Source organism: Phaethon aethereus, assembly GCF_964289735.1.
Source record: "Phaethon aethereus genome assembly, chromosome: 1".
Classification (NCBI taxonomy): domain Eukaryota; kingdom Metazoa; phylum Chordata; class Aves; order Phaethontiformes; family Phaethontidae; genus Phaethon; species Phaethon aethereus.
The window spans coordinates 64,921,076-64,938,365 of record NC_138575.1 but is presented as its reverse complement, the minus strand read 5'-3'; the positions used below and the strand labels follow the sequence as shown (position 1 = coordinate 64,938,365).

Here is a 17,290-nt window from a genome sequence, read left to right as displayed (position 1 = left end):
AAAACTTTGGAAGAAGTTTGGTTTGTAAATAATTGGGAATTATTTTTTTTCATCTTTTCCTTCAGTTTTTCTAGATGTCTTGCATGCCATCAGAATCAGTCTTAAAGGTGCCCTGTAGATGTTTAGTGAACGGGGAGGTAAGAGTAGACGAGAATTGAGTGCCCTGTATAGCAGTGGGATGAAGGAAGTAAATTGAAATGACCGATAACATTCATGTCCATTATATGAAATTTCTTAAGCTTCTCTGTGGTGTCCCAACCATGAGCACATAGTACGGAAATGTTAGTGCATATTTTGTGTGCGCATGTTGGGACAAACATCTAGACAGTCGTACTGCTTTTAGCTCTACATCATCTAGTATCTAATATTATTTTCACAACTACCAGTATCCAGTCCCAACTATTGACATCTTTATTAACCATGCATACACCTTCCCCTCTGCCTTTCCTTTTCTATATGGTTAGAAGAGGCCTGATACCTGTTACATCTTCCCTGTCAGTATGTGATTGTTTCCTGCGGCGTATTTGCTGGAACTGGAACATTATAGTGGAACTTAAACCATATGGTAGGAATGTAGAGACCTGGATATTTTGAAAGTAATTTCTGCATGAATTAAGTCTACATGACCTTAGATACAATTAGCCTGGTCGTTTCTTTTTTGCTAAACTCATGCAGGCCATTAAATTAATCCGCTTCTGCTTTTTATGTTTATCTAAAATCATATTTTCATGTACTTGAATGCTCTAGCAGCTGGTGATGCTGCAGAATGTTTGAGGCCAAGTACTGCCATCTTAACCGTGGCCTCTCAACATCACTTGGATTCGTATGTGCTCATCAGAGGCAGAATTTGGCTGTCATGACATAAAATGAATGAAATGCTGACTGTTGAGAAGTACCATATCTTTCTACAAATGCCCATATTGGGGGGGAAAAAATACACTGAAGATCACACATAAACAGGTTTGCTTCTGTGTTTGCCTGGTGATGTAAATGCATCCAGCATTTTACAGAACAGTTGGGGAAGCCGGATCCCCAGAAACTCCCAAACAAGTACAAGTTGAAGTTTTGATAGTTGGAGGGGCTAAATTTAGGGAGGCACCATGTAGACATTTCATACCTTTGCAGCCTATAGATTTCCTTCCCTTTTTGGCTATGAGTGCAGCACAAACTATTGCTAGTACCGCAGACAACATGTCTGCTGTCTGTTGAAAAAAGTATCAACAGTAGCATAATGCGACAGGCAAAGCTTCCAGGCAGAGTCAGGCTCAGTTAAAAAGCAGTTGTAGGAGTGGACTGTCAGGGCATCACTTTGAAGGTGCTGGGTGTTCTGGTTTTCTGTTACCATTTTACACAGAGGTTTATGAAACAAACTTTGTTTACTGCAGCCTTGTTAATATCCGTTTGCACTTCATATTTGTTTTGGCAGGCATTTTAAATTGCTTCGTTACTTCTTCATTGCTTCATTACTTCTTACCTAGAAAATAAAATTATCAGAAAAGCGAAGTTGTTAAAACCTTTTCTTTATGTTTAAGTTCAAGCTTCTTCTTAGCAGAGAAGCTACTAAGTCGGCACCATGACAGCAGTCAATACCGACAAAACTGTGGAAGGAGGAAACTTTAGAAACTGCAGAATATAGAGTACACCAAGAGCGAATTCAGGTAAAAACTAGCTTATCTCTTTTCTTTAGAAAAAAGAGCTACCAAGACCCTTTCTGCTAAGTGGTTTACATACGGATCCCCCAAAACAGTCTTTGCAGTTTGCCAAATGATCATGTGCCTTCGCAACCTTAAAAAGTACAACAGAATGTAAACCAGGTGCTTTGTAACCAGAGCAGTGGCTTTGGTTTACTTCTGATGCAGCAGTTTTGTATATAGCTGTTACTATAGGTAGGTAATTTGGAGTTGGTGAACTTCTGTAAAGGAGGGCAGAGAGCATTCCCCAAAATACATGTGATCATTTCAAAGCTAGGAATCGAAGGATGCCTAATTCAGTTACAGTAAGCCTGCTGCTTGAAATCTGCTCTATGGAAAGTTAAATGAGATCAATTTAAAAGTAAATAAATCCTCCTCCTCCAAAGACACAAAGATCTTGTTAAAGAAGGGTAATAAAGCTCCATAAAGGCCCAGTTACATTGTCCTAGTGTCTTGGAATGAGACAGTAGATGAAAAATGAGAGCTAGATGAGGAGACATTGATAGCTAATACTCATGTAATCAAAGTCCACATATATCAGGCCGTGCAATCAATTCCCTGGCCCAGAAAGTGCAATTCATTTTGTTTTCTGGAATATCAGCAGGTTTCCTTAGTTCTTCCTCGGGCCTCTTGCAGTTACTCTCCAGTGATTGCATACTGTTACTGCACATTAACCGTGGGAGATGGTAGGTGTCTTGTCAGCCGAGGAACAACCAGTATGTTTGAATTTGATTTGTCCAAATTTCAAACCAGTTACGTAGACTTCTGGCAGTACCTACATACCAGTGTCATAGTTAACCTACTTGTCCATAAAGGACAAAATAATGGGGCTTGGTATTAGTGCTTTTTCAGATCTTTTCCTTTTCTTCTTTGGGGCAAGACTTTGACCATAATTGTAAATTAGAAACTTCTGTCTAAATGCACAGTTCATAGGAAATATCAGACCAATTTTAATTTGGTTTTGTTCCTTTTAGAAAGCAAAGTGTAAAAATGTCTTACTAATGTTCTAGGAACTATCTGGAATTGTTCTACCTACTCCAAATTCTGCACTGAAAGTCCATGTGAGAAGATGGCATTTTGTTGGTTTTGTGTTTTTTTTTTTTTAAGCAAAACCACAAAGAAACTATTTCCCAAAGAGAAGGGAGCTGATGGGAGTGATTAGAAACTTCTAAACTACCTAGACATTTACTTCATCCTATCCCAGCAGCAGCGTGTTCAGCTCATCCAGCCTCCTTAAGAGCCAACAGTGGCCTGTCGGGTCACTTTGCCTAGTTTGTCACATCTGCAGCAGCTGTGCTTTAGAACAAGCCTTGTGTGACATTTATTCTTAAGCAAGTAAAACACAAAGAACAAGTCTGTTTTCTTTTTTGTTTGGGTTTGGAAATGGTTGGGTTTTGTTTTGATAAATGTAATTGTGTTGCATTTGTGTATTCACCCTAGTTGAAAAGAAAAATCTGTGTGTTTGGGAGTTCAGTGTTAGGAGAAGAAATGAAGCCCACCATCTGGGTATGGATGTTGGGTCTAGGGGGCAAAATGGACCAAACTTGCGTGTTGGGTTATTTTGGGATGGTGGGGGGTTCCGTGGGCATAATTTAAATTAACTCTGTCTACAATAAAATGTAAGTGCAATAAATGTGCTTTTTTATTCAAAGCTGTGAACCTTTAGGAGAAAAAAAAAAAATCAACAAAAAAAATGCACATCATTCCTTCCTGAGCCTTGTGTCCTACCTGCCTCCCCTTCCTCCCCCCTCTCCACACTTCTCCTCAGCTGACAGAACCTGACAGTGTCCAACTTGCACGTGTTGGCAAACCCAAACTAATGTTGCTTTTCTTCTGATCTCATCTGTTGGGGTTGGGGAAAATCTTGCCCCCTACTTTCTCGCCACCCTTGAAATCCCTTTGGGATCCAGCACTGACCCATTCTGCTAGAGCAGGGTCTACAGCGATTGGGGCAGCACGCACCACCCGACTGTGAGTACGCTGCTCCTCCTGGCCCTTGTCCTCAGTTGTAACTTCCCTCCCCAGCTGGTTCCAGCTGTAGGGCTGGGCAGGCGACTTTTTTTCTTAAGCAACTGCGGAAGTCATCAGTCAGTCATCAGCTGCCTAATTGGATCCCTTTTTCCCTTTGTCAAAACACACATGCAGGCTGGCCACTGTTGCCTTCTGTGACTCTGCCTTGTTTTGAAGGAGCAGGTATACATGTTTGTAATCTGTTGTGCATTACTTGCACTGTCTGTCTTTCTTTCTTGAGCGCATGCTGCTTTTCCTAGATTAGGAAAGGTGCACCCGTCTCTTGGGGGGTTTCCATGAGAGGCATGATGCATACGTTTCATTAAAACGTGATAGAAGGTGTAGGACTCAGTAGTTGGACCCTATGGGGGAGTAAGAGAGGACTGGCTCGTTTAAAGTTTATAGATGAGCAGATCTATATCCTTTAAACTTGATTATTTTTATACGTAGTCAAGACAATGGCATTACCTCATAATACAGAGGCTTGTTTATGAGAGGCAAAGTATCTAGTAAGGAGAGGAAAGGGAAATTTGTATACAGATTTCATTTTTTTGTGTGTTCCTTAGTGCAATGAAATGTATGTCCCACTGATTTAAACTCTGTGCTAACACAACATTCCTTTCAGCTGTGTTTTTTTTTTTTGACCACCAGAGGTTTGTGGGGGGCTTATGACTGCAAAGTAGAAGGTCCAGTCTGGTTACTTTAAAAAAGACAACAATTGTGTTAGTAGATTCCCATAGCTGCTTTTTAAAATCTACAATGGAGTAATTGTTTTGAAACTTGTATTTATTTTTTAAATCGTAACAAAATGTTTATTTTCAGTTTCCTGTTACATAGGTCATGGCAACTCCTCTTTTTCCTTCTCAAGATTCCCCTGTAATTGCCAATACAACTTATTTTTCTTGTTTGTTCCTTCCCACTTTACTTTTGTTGTCCCTTCATTTGTACTTTGGAGTTTTTCTCATGTAAATTTGTACAATGGGAAATATTGTCCAGTTTGGTTAGAGAGCATGGAGACTTAAAACATATTAAAATTTGATAGCTGAATTCAGATTGAAGAAAACTATTTCTGTGTAAAGTTATTTAAAGAACTCTGTATTATATAAAAGGCAAAAAGTTCTATGTACTTGATGTGAATATGAGAATACTGCTATAATAAAGATTGACTGCATGGAAAAGTCTGAAGGAGATGGTTTAACGTGAAATGCACAGTTCTTCCTCTCCATGAAGTTCCAGAGGTGCAACCGAGGTGGTTTAAGGGGAGTGAAAAATCTGCTTTGATGTTGCTTTAGAATGTAAAATCTGGAGGGGACAAAAAAACAAAACAACCAAGGGGCACACAGAGAATAACCCAACTCCTTTGATCTTCCTTGTGCTGGATGACTGCGCTTAGCCCTAAGGCATTTTTACCTTTGTAGAGGGTTTCACTTCACAAGGTTTATTCTGCACTTTGATAATACCCAAGGGTGATTCCCCTTTCACCCTGGGGAAAGCTTGGCACCAGTCAGTCTGGGTTCTCTTCAGGGGTTCTCTTCTGGGTCACCTCCCCTGCTTCTACAGCAACTGCTGTTTGGTGACAAGATTTCAGGAAAATGTCTTTAAGTTAGCTTCTCTGCAGTTCTAGCAGGGACAAGTTTTATTTCCCTCCACCCTTTTAGTAGTTATTTGGCAGAGCTTTCAGCATAAGATTCTTACCTACTGTGCATTCATGGAAGTTTTAAATCACTCTGGATATATCACCTTATTTCTTGAGGGCAGCACATCATATAATCGAGCAAAGATTACAGAAGCTCATGTCGACTCAATGACCCCGCCACTACAGCTGTAATGTTCGTTCTCCACAAATCCTACAGCACACAAAACTACAGTACAGTACAGCTTAGAGGTGGTTTACAGTTAACTTTTATTGAAATAAGGACTGAGGAGCCAAAGCATTAGTTCCAGGGGCCTCCCTAGTTCCAGGGACCTGCAAGTAACAAAAGAGAATCCTGAGAACCTTTTCACCCATCCTTTTCCCACTGCTGAGAGCAGGGGAAGGACCTCCTTGACAGTGCCCATACTGCTTCAGCAGTAGTTGAAGCTGTTAGTTTTTGAGCCATAATGTGACACAGTAGCTTAAGAGATAATTAAAGAACTAGAAACAAGCAAAAGCCTCAAACCTTTAAGGGGAGAATTGCACAGGTCTCTCTGTAGAAAGAGAGAGAGCACGTCCTCAAGGTTAGGCAATGCTGGGTCTACAGAATGGCAAAGAAAATGATTTTGAACTGGTAGCAGTTAAGCTACAACTTGTCAAAAGGTCAGTTGTTACACTACATGCTTACATTGCCCAAACTAGACCACCTGGACATGAGCATTCAGGTACTGAAGAGTGCGGGAAGGCAAAAAACAGTGCAAACTAGCATCTGCCTTCTGTGCAAGAGATTTGGCACATTTACCTTTGGAAGTGCACACAGAAGTGCTGCAAGTATGGTACTTCTAGCAGTACCACGAGAAGGTGGCCAGTAAGTAGAGCCAGGCGTAATGCCCTGGCACTGTATCACAGCTGCGAGCTTTGAAGCGAAGTTAAAGCACAACCCAGACTGCGTGTGGACTACTGGCTGCCTTTATTGCCGGTTGAAGCAATAAACGGGCCTGTGCGAGGCAGGGAGGCAGGAGAGCATACCGCTGTGCTGCCGGGAGCGCCTATTCTGCGTCGTCGGGAGGGATCCCGAGCTCCTCGTCCGTCCAAGCCGAAGGGTCGGGGTACGGGAAGTGGCCCTGGGAGAGAGGTACGGTCAGAGCTCGGTCGAGGTCCCGGTCCCCGGTCCCCGCCCGCCGCCGCGCCGGCCTCACCAGCACCATGTCCGAACTGTGCCAGAAGTGCCAGAGGATCCAGAACCACATGAAGCCGCTGAGCAACTCACTCTGGATCACCTGCGCCCGCGTCAGCTCCGGGAACTGCCGGTACCGCGGCGGGATGTGCACCTCGCCGCCCGCGCTGCAACAAACGCACCGCCGCCGCCTCACTCCCAGCCCCGCGGGCGCACCGCGGGCACCGCGCCCGCCGGCGCGCCCGCCCCGCTTCCCTCGCCCGCCCCACTCACTGCCGCAGCCCGGTCGCGCCGCTCCCGGCACGCAGCAGCCGCCCCGCCGAGCGTCCCAGAGACACCAGCATGATGGCAGCTCCGCCGCCCCGCCCCCCCAATGTCACCCCTGCCGCGTCCCAACAACAGCCGCGGCGATTGGCCCGCCCCGCCGCCCGGCGCCTACCAACTCCCGGCGCGGAGGGAAGAGGGGGCGGAAGCGAGGCAAAGCGCCCCGCCCCAAGCAGCGGCGTGTGCACGGCGCTACGGAGACACAGTGGTGCGGAGGTGTCTCTGCACTGCTGTCCCCTCCCCGCGGGGGGCCCGCTGTGGCTGCGAAGGCACCCCTGTCTCCCCTCCTCCCCCAGCACTTGGGAGCGGCGGGACGGCACCAACGCATGGGAGAGGGGGGTTCCTCGTGAGTCCCAAAAGTTGCCGTCTCCCACAGAGGGCGCAGAAGAGGGAGCAGGGTGACCTCCCTAGCCAAACCATCATCTCTGAGAAGGGGAAATAAAACGACGCCAGCTGCGGCTCTTTAAAGAAGGCGCTAAAGAAATAACCCGTCCCTCTTCTTCCCCCTAGGTGGCCCAGGTGATCCAGCCCACGGTGTTCGGTTGCGTAGCAACGGGACACGCGCGCGATGCCAGGCAGCTCCAGCTGCACCTCTCAGCCGCGGCAGGGCTGGGCCTCGGGTCTCTCGCCTCCGTGTCCGGGACGGGGGCAGGCGCGGAGCCTCTTCCTGCTGGCCGGCGGCCCCACCGGCGCCCTCTTCAACGTTGTGGCGTTCTCCAGCACGGCGAGGCGGGCGGGGAGCGGGCAGGCGGCGAGGGCGAGGCAAGGCCCTCTCTGTAGGCCGCCTGCTGTGGCGGCAATGCAGGGGCGAGCTATGGGCGCCTCAGCACAGAAATACCCAATAAAGAATTTCGCGCCAGTCCCACGTTAGCAAAGACGTGCCCGTGTGAGTGGGCTTTTGTTACTTATTTTTTCTTCTTTTTTAACAGGTGTTAAAATGGCGCAGCTGCCTAGTCAGATGTTTACTCAGCAGCATCACTGAACCAGCAGCCTGGATTTGATCCCCACAGTTTGAGAACATCATTTGAGGGCTCAGCCTGGCAGTTGGCATGTCTGTTTGCTGAGCAAAGAGTCAGAGGAAGTCTGCTAGATTCTTATGGAGAACAAGTTGCATCCAGTACATGCTGTGTGCCTTCTGGGAGATTCAGATGATCGTGAAAGGAGCAAGCAAAAAATCATGGGGAAAGTAGCCAGACAGTCTGGGAGGTCTTTTCAAGCGATCAGACTCCCCGCTACTGCTTCTGAAAAGGTATGCCACTAATATAAGATTAGTGCATACTAGTTAGTTCCTCCCGGAGATTTATTGGATGACATTTCACAAAGTAGAACTGGGGAGGAGCTTCTGTGACCTTCTGGAAGAGTTACCTTGTTTTGCCTGGCAGCTTATGAACAAAGCAGTCGGTGGACAAAAAAGAGGTTTGGCATCTCTGTGGCAGGCCATATGTGACATCTCAAGCTGGTACATCCATCCTTCTAATTGTACAATACTCGTACCTTAAATCTCTGCTTGTGAGGAAAGACAGCACTTCACTTAGCCCCTGAGCAAAAGGCATCGTTGCCAACGCACAGAGTCAAATTCGGGGATGTCTTGGTCTAGTTCCATTTACTTTTGCAGGGAAAGACTTGCCCTTTAAAGTGATTTCAAGGAACTTTACAGACCAGCTCTTGAAAAGAGGTGTCTCTGGCAGGTGAAGGTGAAGATCCCGAAGGAAAGAACAGATGCCTTGCTTTGATTTTACATTTTCTTTGCTAGGTGATTGTACAGCTTTGCCTACAGCTAGGGTATCAGGATTCACAGACTTCAGTGTTGTTTTACTCTTGGGCAGGGGTGGTTGAATACTGTATTTTAAATAAATAATGATATCTTCTAAATCTGTTAACATCCCAAACAGCTGACATCCTCAGCTGAAACAGTGTAGGTTTTGCATGTCCACGCTGTGGACGTCCTTCTAGTTAAGGCATTTTAAGTTCCCTGCTCTTCTGAGTCTCCTAACAGCCCTAATGCATTTTCAGCAACAGTTTGCAGGGAATAGCGGGCAAGACTATTAAACCATTGTTTTCACTTAACACATGATTAATGCAACACGAGTTTATCTTTTTTTTCCATAAAAGATGAATTATTTAATATAAGGTTCATAGTTTTGTTGTCAACTCCACCTCCCAACTCCCTTGCATTTTGTCTTTCTCCCTTCTCGTAGTCCCTGGCATATTGTTCCATGTGTCATTGTTCTCAAATGTTTAATGTTTTCCATCGTGCTCAGACCAAATGGCTCCACCGCTGGCTCTGACCTGCAAAGGCAACTTTGTCTCCTAGTTTCAATCCCCACCTTCTTTATTCTTCCTTGACTTCAGCTTCTTCCATTGACCTTACAGCTCTTCCTTGCTTGGATAGCTGCATGAGAAGCAGGGTACAAGAGGAGGCAATGCACACGTGACTGCTGGCAGCCCGTAAGCTACTGTTTGAGAGCCAGGGGCAGACAAACTGGGAGGAAGCCAGCAGGGTTGATAGGCCTGCGTTGCTCCTGGGAATGGGAGAGGCAGCTCCAGAACCCCCACCCTGCATCCGTTCTGCCACTTGTCTCCAAGCTGTGCCTTGTCCTGAGAAATGAGTGTATTTTCCAGGTTCAAAGCTCTTTACTAAAATCAATTAACTAAAAGGCATAAGAATTAGTAAGAAATGAAAACTGTTCTGATTTTAAAATCGTACGCTTAGTGCTTCCTTCACAGTAGTATAAAATGATGATAGGATCTGAGATGGGCCAAGATGGATATCTACTATAGCTTTGCGAGTACTTGAAATTACACTTTGTGCTTTGAAGAACACATCTCATCATGATTGAAGACTGATACACCTGTTACATACCTAGCAGCTAAATAGAAGGCAGGTGAAACACCAGGGTTTTTTATCATATGGTTCTTACATTTTATTTTTTTATATTTCTTCTTTCCAAGCTTGATTTCTTAAAATTAAAGCTGTTTGCGATGAGCTTACACAATAGCACCACAATATATGATGGAACAATTAAAGAGAGAAGTAATATACTGGAAAGTAAATTTCAGCTTTATAAATAATATTCCTGTTTAAGGATTCAAGTGTTCAAAAATCATGCCTACATTCTCTGCTTCCATCTCCTCCTTCTCCCCTCTAGGTAAGCTCCATGCCCATCTCACACGTCCAGTGTTGTAACACAGCTAATAAAGATCCCTGTGGCTCTCCGCTGCCAAGATGTCCAGTAACATAGTAAGTTCAAAATCTATAGATTTGTCACTGGAAATGCAGAGAAGAAAAAAACTAGGAAACAGAGTTATTGTGGAGTGGGTGTCCCATGTGGATTTAGTTACTTTTCATTACAGCAAGTTGCAGAAGTTCCGTTGCCAAGGTCTTCATTACTTCTTGTATTTTTGTTTTCTACAGCTTTCCTTTTTGTGCATGGAACCCAGGTTCCCTTTGTATGCCCTTGATATCTTCAGCAAAAAGGAATTTCCTTGATTCATCCCCAGAGGCTTCCAGTTTCATGAGAGGGGCACGTGTGTTGGCAAGGAGAGAAGCTGATGGCTATTACTACCTGGGCCACATTGCCCAAGAGGTGAAGGTAGATTGGGACCTATGCCGTGAGAGGAGCTCTGTGTCTTTTCCCTGTTCTTCCCGTGCCCTTGCTGTGGGGCGGCTCTCCTGTCATACAGTGCACTTCATAACCACTTTTCTCTCCCCACATCCTGTTTTCATCTGTTTTCTGATGGTGACTGGCTGTTTACTGTGAGGAGTCCTGCAAGGAAAAGCAGCCTGGAAATAGTAGTTATAAGTTGTTATTCAGAGACAATCAAACAGAACAGGTTCCTTAGCCCTATCGCTTGCTTCCACCCAGTCTAGGAGCAGAGTCAATTAGCTAAACAGCATTAGTATTAGTAATCCAAAATGTCAGCCTCCAGGGACCACCTCCTCCCTACTGAACTGAGAGCTTTCATCCTTCTCTTCCTCCTGTGTTTCTGGTATTTGTGAGATGATTTTGGATGCCAGAGAGAAAATGTCTCCTGCACACTTTCATTAAAATTCTGGTTCATTTCTCAGTTCACAGGTTAATTAAATAAACAGTGATGCTAGCATAGCGGAGGATGGCTGTAAGCTCGTGTGGGGTGGAACAGATGGGGACAGCTAAAGGCACAAGTGACGTTAGCTGGAGTAGGAGCTGACAGCATTATATGTGTAATAACGCACAGATCTGCAGAGGAGGCTGAGATTTTGGTAATAGATCTTCCCCACGCCCACTGCTGAAGGCTTACATTAAAGCATTTAGATTTATGACAGTTATGACATTTCACTGGTTTGTCATCCTTTTCATTACTATGTAATGAACTGCATCACACACAGCAGTTTCTTTTGGCTAATCTTATTCTGATGGGAGGTTTTCCTGGTAAAGTTCTGCCTTAGCAAGCTAATTGTGCTCTTCTGAGCCAGATTAGCCTACTAAAATCTAAGTCTAAAATGAAAGGAAGAGAAAGGCTGTCAGCCTATTAAGCCCCAGCTATTTAATTACTTTTACAGTCCAATATGGACACAGTACATTAAAAAAAAAAAAGTAAAAAAACCCAAAAACCTGGTAGAATAGGAAAGCTACGTTCACATGTTTCACTTCCTAGGATTTCTGCCACTTCCCTCTTAGCACTTATGTTTGGCTGTTAATTGGACCCAGATGTCTGTCTTGCAAACTGCATGTTTTACTCTTGTAGGGGTCCAGGGAACGCTTTTTAATTGAGTTTGACAAAAGTTTCGCTCTGAAAGGCAAGGTACAGCTTCGCATACAGGAAACGCCTCTCTACGACATTCTCCACTACGAAGATGCCAGGCAACAGCCTCTTGCTCCAGGAGACAGGGTCTTGGCACCATGGGAGGCTAGAACTGGACGTTTTGGCCCAGGCACTGTGCTAAAGGTTATGGAGAACAAGGAGGCACATTTAGGTATGGGGTATTGGCTTTCTTAAAAGTGCTCAACTTGCCATGGTTGCTGGGCACTCTACAGAAAAGCGAATGGTCTCAACCATGGAGAATTCACCACTTGCTGCTTGGTTTCTCTTCATTATCTTTGTTGTTGTTGTTGGCACTAAGCAGCCTGTTCTTTTTCCACCCCAAGATTAATGCAGCTCCCAGAATTAGCCTTTGCTTTGTTCTGTGAGTTGAAACTTTCTTAAATCCTGGGAGGTAGGGGGCATGCCCTTCCAACACAAGGAGAAAAATGTTCCTGGCCCTCATGAGTATTCACCTGATCATCTGTTAGTCTAGTTTCCAACTTTTGCAGGATAAAATCCTGGCTCACTGTGATGAGTGAGAATTTTGCTATCTGCTGTTTCTTCACAGGAAGTTCAAAAGAAGGTCAAATTTTAAACCTATAAAGACAATATAGTGGAATTTGTTACAAAATTGCCTAAAACACAAGCTGTTACTTTTACCTCCTGCATTCTAAGAGATAAATCGCACAGGTTGACATGCTTCTAACATTGTTTCCTTGCTTTTTGCTTTTTTTTTTGGTTTTTTTTGTTTTTTTTTTTTTAATATGCACAGCACACAACAGAAGGGGAGTGCTTGTGAATTTCTGGAATGGGCAGACTAAGGAGGTGTCTGCTGACCAAGCTCTGCGGATCCCTCTGCCTTTAAGTGAACGCATCATCCTAGAACTGCAGATGCCTTTAGCAGCCAGGCAGATGGTGGTGGATTCGAGCGTGGATTACCCATACATTGTGACACCGGGTTATAGAGCCTCAGGCTATTACAGGCAGGGTCACTCAGACCTGGACTACTGGCCAAGGGGTCTGTACTTGACTCAGCCATGTGCTAAGTGCAGCTATAGGTGTACCTTGCTTCCCCATTGCTGCCTTGCAGCCTGGGAACCCACAGAGCCTACAGGGTGCAAAGCACAGCAGGAAGACACCTTCATCCCAGGAACAAGCTTGACTAAAGAAGAGCTCAGCAAGAAAATTGAAGAGCAACTGTCTGAAGTGAGGATTTCATCTTCAGAAAGTGTTTCCAGAGAGGAAGAGAAAAAGGAAAAGAAGAGATTGAAGAAAGAAAACATTCCAAAAGATGTTCAGTTTTGTTTAGAAGAGGACAATGGGGTCATAGAACCTAAGAAGGTAAAAAATGCTTCACTCTGGCTCTTCTGTTAACATGTCGTCTGCTATGTGTATAATATCTGCTTTGTTACATCAAGTTTTCTGCTCTTGATACCAAAAAATCACTAGAGGTTTTAGGCCTGGCCCTTATGTATGCCCTCTAAAGAACAGAGAGACTTTGCTCTGCACTATCTTCCTGATCCTTTAACCTGGGAAAGAGCAAGAAGCTGTCATTGTCACTGGCTGGAGCAGACGCCTAGAATCTCTTCCACGGATGCAGAATATGAAAAGTATCACATAGCCCAGTTCCTCTACATCCTGCCTCTGCCTGAAGGAGGTAAAGGCAAGAAAAAGTGTCAAGCAGAAGGGATTACACTGGATAATGATAACAGTAAGGATTGCTCCATACCAAGGCAGTCCCTGCCATAATGCTATTAAGATACTGCTCCACCCACGGTAGAGGCATCACCTCTCTCAGTCAAAGACCAAAAGAGAATTTTGTGACCCTGGGTAGTTGATTTGGTACTTGTGAGCAGGGCACTGGATGAGGATCAGTAAGGAGAAGGTTAATGTCCACCAGCTGCTGCCAAGCTTTTCTCCATTGCTTTGCAAGGGTTAGAATCCTGATTTCTGGCATGTGCCAGAAACACAGCTGTTTTTCAGCCAGAACTCCTCTGGCCTGATCTATATGGTACCAGTTTGAACCCTTCTAGGCAGAAGCACTGCCAGTTTTCAGGTCATTTGAAGATGTAGAGAAACCCACAAAGTGATCAGAAATTACTCTACTTGAGAGTACTTTGTTTCTTACTAAAGAACTCCCCCAGTATTTTTTTTTATTCTTTCTCAAACTTCAGTTGCAACTTAAGATCTTACGCTGTAAGTTCATGAAACTAACCTATTCTTTTCCTTATCAGGTTTGGATTATGATTGCATTTCTTGTTATTTCTAGAGTCCTCAGAGGGAGCTGGTTCATGCTATGGTTGATACTGCTGTCAACACAGACAGATGGTTAATGGAGACAGTCTACAAGGAGGAAGCAGACAGCAGACAGCAGAATGCTGAAACTGAGTCTAATGTTAAACACAAACATGGTATTGAAATGTAGCCATTTTATCCAAACATAAGACTTGCCACACAGTATCAGTGCAGCAGGCCATCATGTCTAAGATCTGTTGCCATAGTTCTTGATGTTTCAAAAGAAAATGCCATAATGCCATGCTGACTATAGCCACCATAACATAGTATCATGTAGGTATTAATGGTAGTATGGCTTGAGAAACTTCTCAAGGTGAAAGTATTCTCAGATGGAAGTTGAGGGGTTTGGGCTTTTACAGATACTGCAGTAAGAGCTTTTGGGTTTTCTTAACTTTTATCATAATGCTCACTATAAATATTGTTTATCATAAAAATTCCTTACTTCAAAAATTAATCTGTAACATTAACTATGACTGCCTATAGCAAAAAGATTTATTTAGGTCTGTTCTGCAGGAAACCCTCCTCCTCTTATTTGTGCTGAGAATGATTGCTTTATAATGTTATTGAGTAAACTTTTTTCCCTTATCATCCAAAAGGGGCTGGATCATGATTTTAATCAAATTGTTGCCGTTCCCATTTAAGCTAGTTTTGTGACAACTGCAGGCATTTAAGTGAGGATTCTGAAAGCCTAAAGCTTTCTCCAAGTGTTATTGCTTTGCTCTCTGTCACTGCAGTTAGAAGGAGAATGACAAGTCAAACAGGAGCACACACTTCCTCCCAGCTGGTGTTCCAGCATCGTTCCATGCAACAACTGCCACTCAGGTCCACGCTGTCTTTAGCAGAAAGGTGCAAGCAAACTCTGCTCATGTTCTCAGTTGCCCAAAAGCTGTGTTAGCACAGTGCGTTGCCCAAGCTAATTTCTCCTGTCTTTCAGCAGGATGTATAGCTCAGGCTTTGCCCTATCAAGAAATTTATAATTTTTCCTTGTCTCTGAGCATTGGCAGAAGCAGCTCATGCCTGTCTGCAAAATACCATGTAAATAATCCCTTAGCCTGAGTTGCTGTAAGTACAGTGAGTGATCTTGTGCTACCAGGCAAAACTCTTGCTTGATTTAAATGGCAAACTTCTTTTCTGAAAGCTGGGACCCGTTTTGTGGAGACTAAAAAAAGTCCTACTTCCTCAGAGGAAAATGTTGGTACTAAGTTATAAAGTCTTGCTTGAATATATTTTATATGAGAATACCTTCCTTTTTTAAATTTTTTTAAATTGCTTTCTTTTTATAAGCTGCCTATAACCTCATATGTCCCTGCCCTAATTGGTGTTGGTCTCTTCTTCCAAGTAACTAGTGATAGGACGAGAGGAAATGGCCTTAAGTTGCACCAGGGGAGGTTTAGACTGGATATGAGGAAAAATTTCTTCACTGAGAGGGTGGTCAGGCATTGGAACAGGCTGCCCAGGGAGGTGGTGGAGTGACCATCTCTAGAAGTGTTCAAAAAACGTGTGGATGTGGCGCTTCAGGACATGGTTTAGGGGACATGGTGGCGCTTGATTAATGATTGGACTTGATGATCTTGAAGGTCCTTTCCAACCTTAGTGATTCTGTGATTCTGTAATTTATTTGAAAGGTCTTTCTGAGTCCAGAGTGGCAGAAGCTCCAATCCAGCATTTGCAAAGGAGCAGTTCCCTAGGAACCAGTGCTTTGGTTCCTTTCAGGTGCCAAAGCTTCTTTGACCGAGTGAATCAATCAGTAGAGAAAGACAGCCTGACCATCAAATCAGCTCTATGCGTACAGAGACCACACCATTCCTTCAATGTGTGGGCTAGGAGATCCACAAATCTTCTAACTCTTCTACAAGACAAAAGCCTTACAGTAAGTACTTGGTCCAAACTAGACTTAGCTACTAGGATCAAGTGATTTGTTTATGTCATGTGAGAATATACTCTTCTTTGATCCCTTTCTCAAAGGTTTTTGCTGCAACAAAAATTATGCCTGTGTAGAATAATGGCTATGCATAAATAGAAACATAAGGTTTCCACTTGGGAATCAGTGCTGTACAGGAACAGGGCACTTCTGGTATTTTTACTCCGCATTTATTTCAGATCTAATCTTTTCTAAATAAACCTGTCAGCCGGCTCTACTAGACAACAACAACAAAAAAATTCCTCTTTTACAGATACTGAAAGCAAAAAAGAAGAAAGCCTAGGTAGCCAGCTGAATCCCATAGCAGGGAGTGCATGTCAGGGCTGGGATGGAACTTCAAGTCTCCTAATCCTTAGGCCTTTACCTGCTAGATAACACCATTTGTTGACCTCCCACCTATAAAACACCTTTGATTCTTTCTTTGATCTCTTCCTCTGTCTGTCATTAAACACAAACAACCCACAAGGTACAGTTTTTGCAAAGAATAGCAATACACCGGAGAACAAAAAGTTGTTTACTGCCCCTAGGAAGACATGCAGATCAATGTGTTAAGAGAAATCAGTCAAAATGCTACATGACACTGGCAGGGACATTATTTGAAGGTCCTGTAGCGTTTTCCAGCTTGTGGTACTAGAGTTGTCCTCAGGAAAGAATGGAAGGAGACGTTCTGTTTGCAGAGGAGCAGCTTATGGCAGGAATGTGCTAATTGCAGCTGGGAACAGGAGAAGGGAGAATGCATTTGAGAGAGGAAAATACTTTGTGGAAACTCTGTTCCAGCCCTAAATAGCTCTAGCAATGGTAAACTGGAATGCATGCCTAAGTTTTGGTGATGTTTCCTTCCCTCATACAGGGCTCTGTAAGGAGTACAAAAGAAATAAATATTGCACTATGCCTGTGAAAGGAAGCCTTGTAGGTGCTACTTCATCTCTTTACAGCACACAGTGCATTTAAAAATGCGAATTAGGAACACTGTCCAGCATTGAAATGCAGCTGCTACTGAAGAAAACACAAAGACTGTTTGACCACCGATAGAAATCTCAGGCAAGAGGAAGGGAAGAGTCAGTAAACCTGCATGGAACTCCAGGAAGATTTTGTGTTTGGTCAGAGGGAGGCAGATATTTCTCTTTCTAATAAAATCTGATAATCTATAACACAATTTGTGGTCAGAACCTGTATTTGCCAACCAATCCAGAAGCTGACACACAAGACTAGGCGGTTTTAAGCATTGGCTCAGCAACAGAACAACCAGAACAGCACAGCCTACTGATCTATGAAGAACTCTTAAAATTGGATTTTTCAGGCACCCCTTTGTTGGTTAAGCCTAATCTTTTGTTAGGGTTTTAGCATCGTACTCTGTGTTTTTGTGGATGGGAAGTGGCACTATAGTATTAATGAGCCAGTGTAGCTTCCGGAGCTCGGAAGTGACATTAGAAGACTAAGCTGCTCTGGCTTTG

At 43.9% G+C, this 17,290-nt stretch overlaps 2 protein-coding genes across 2 annotated transcripts in view; one reads left to right on the top strand and one right to left on the bottom strand.

Annotated features, from left to right (window-relative positions):
* Positions 1 to 298, top strand: part of BRAF (B-Raf proto-oncogene, serine/threonine kinase) — a gene marked incomplete at both ends in the record, with an annotated part of 83,410 nt that extends 83,112 nt beyond the window's left edge. The window contains one exon of the mRNA XM_082012920.1: positions 66 to 298. Coding sequence (XP_081869046.1) covers positions 66 to 118 — 53 coding nt within the window. The remainder of the gene's footprint in view (positions 1 to 65) is intronic.
* A 5,282-nt stretch (positions 299 to 5,580) lies between these two features.
* NDUFB2 (NADH:ubiquinone oxidoreductase subunit B2) lies at positions 5,581 to 6,963 on the bottom strand. The gene is made up of 4 exons (XM_082006893.1): positions 6,785 to 6,963; positions 6,534 to 6,678; positions 6,364 to 6,458; positions 5,581 to 5,667 (listed from the first exon to the last, which is right to left on the bottom strand). The coding sequence occupies exons 1-3, from the start codon at positions 6,853 to 6,855 to the stop codon at positions 6,384 to 6,386; spliced, it is 291 nt and encodes a 96-aa protein (XP_081863019.1). The 5' UTR covers positions 6,856 to 6,963; the 3' UTR covers positions 5,581 to 5,667; positions 6,364 to 6,383.
* Between the last annotated feature and the right edge of the window lie 10,327 nt (positions 6,964 to 17,290).

What these genes read in the sequence shown, in the direction of transcription:
- NDUFB2 (XM_082006893.1), bottom strand. Translation starts at nt 6,855, where the DNA reads ATGCTGGTGTCTCTGGGACGCTCGGCGGGGCGGCTGCTGCGTGCCGGG. An exon ending in GGCGCGACCGGGCTGCGGCA is followed by an intron (nt 6,679 to 6,784) that starts GTGAGTGGGGCG and finishes CGTTTGTTGCAG; the next exon opens with CGCGGGCGGCGAGGTGCACA. An exon ending in ACAGTTCGGACATGGTGCTG is followed by an intron (nt 6,459 to 6,533) that starts GTGAGGCCGGCG and finishes CCTCTCTCCCAG; the next exon opens with GGCCACTTCCCGTACCCCGA.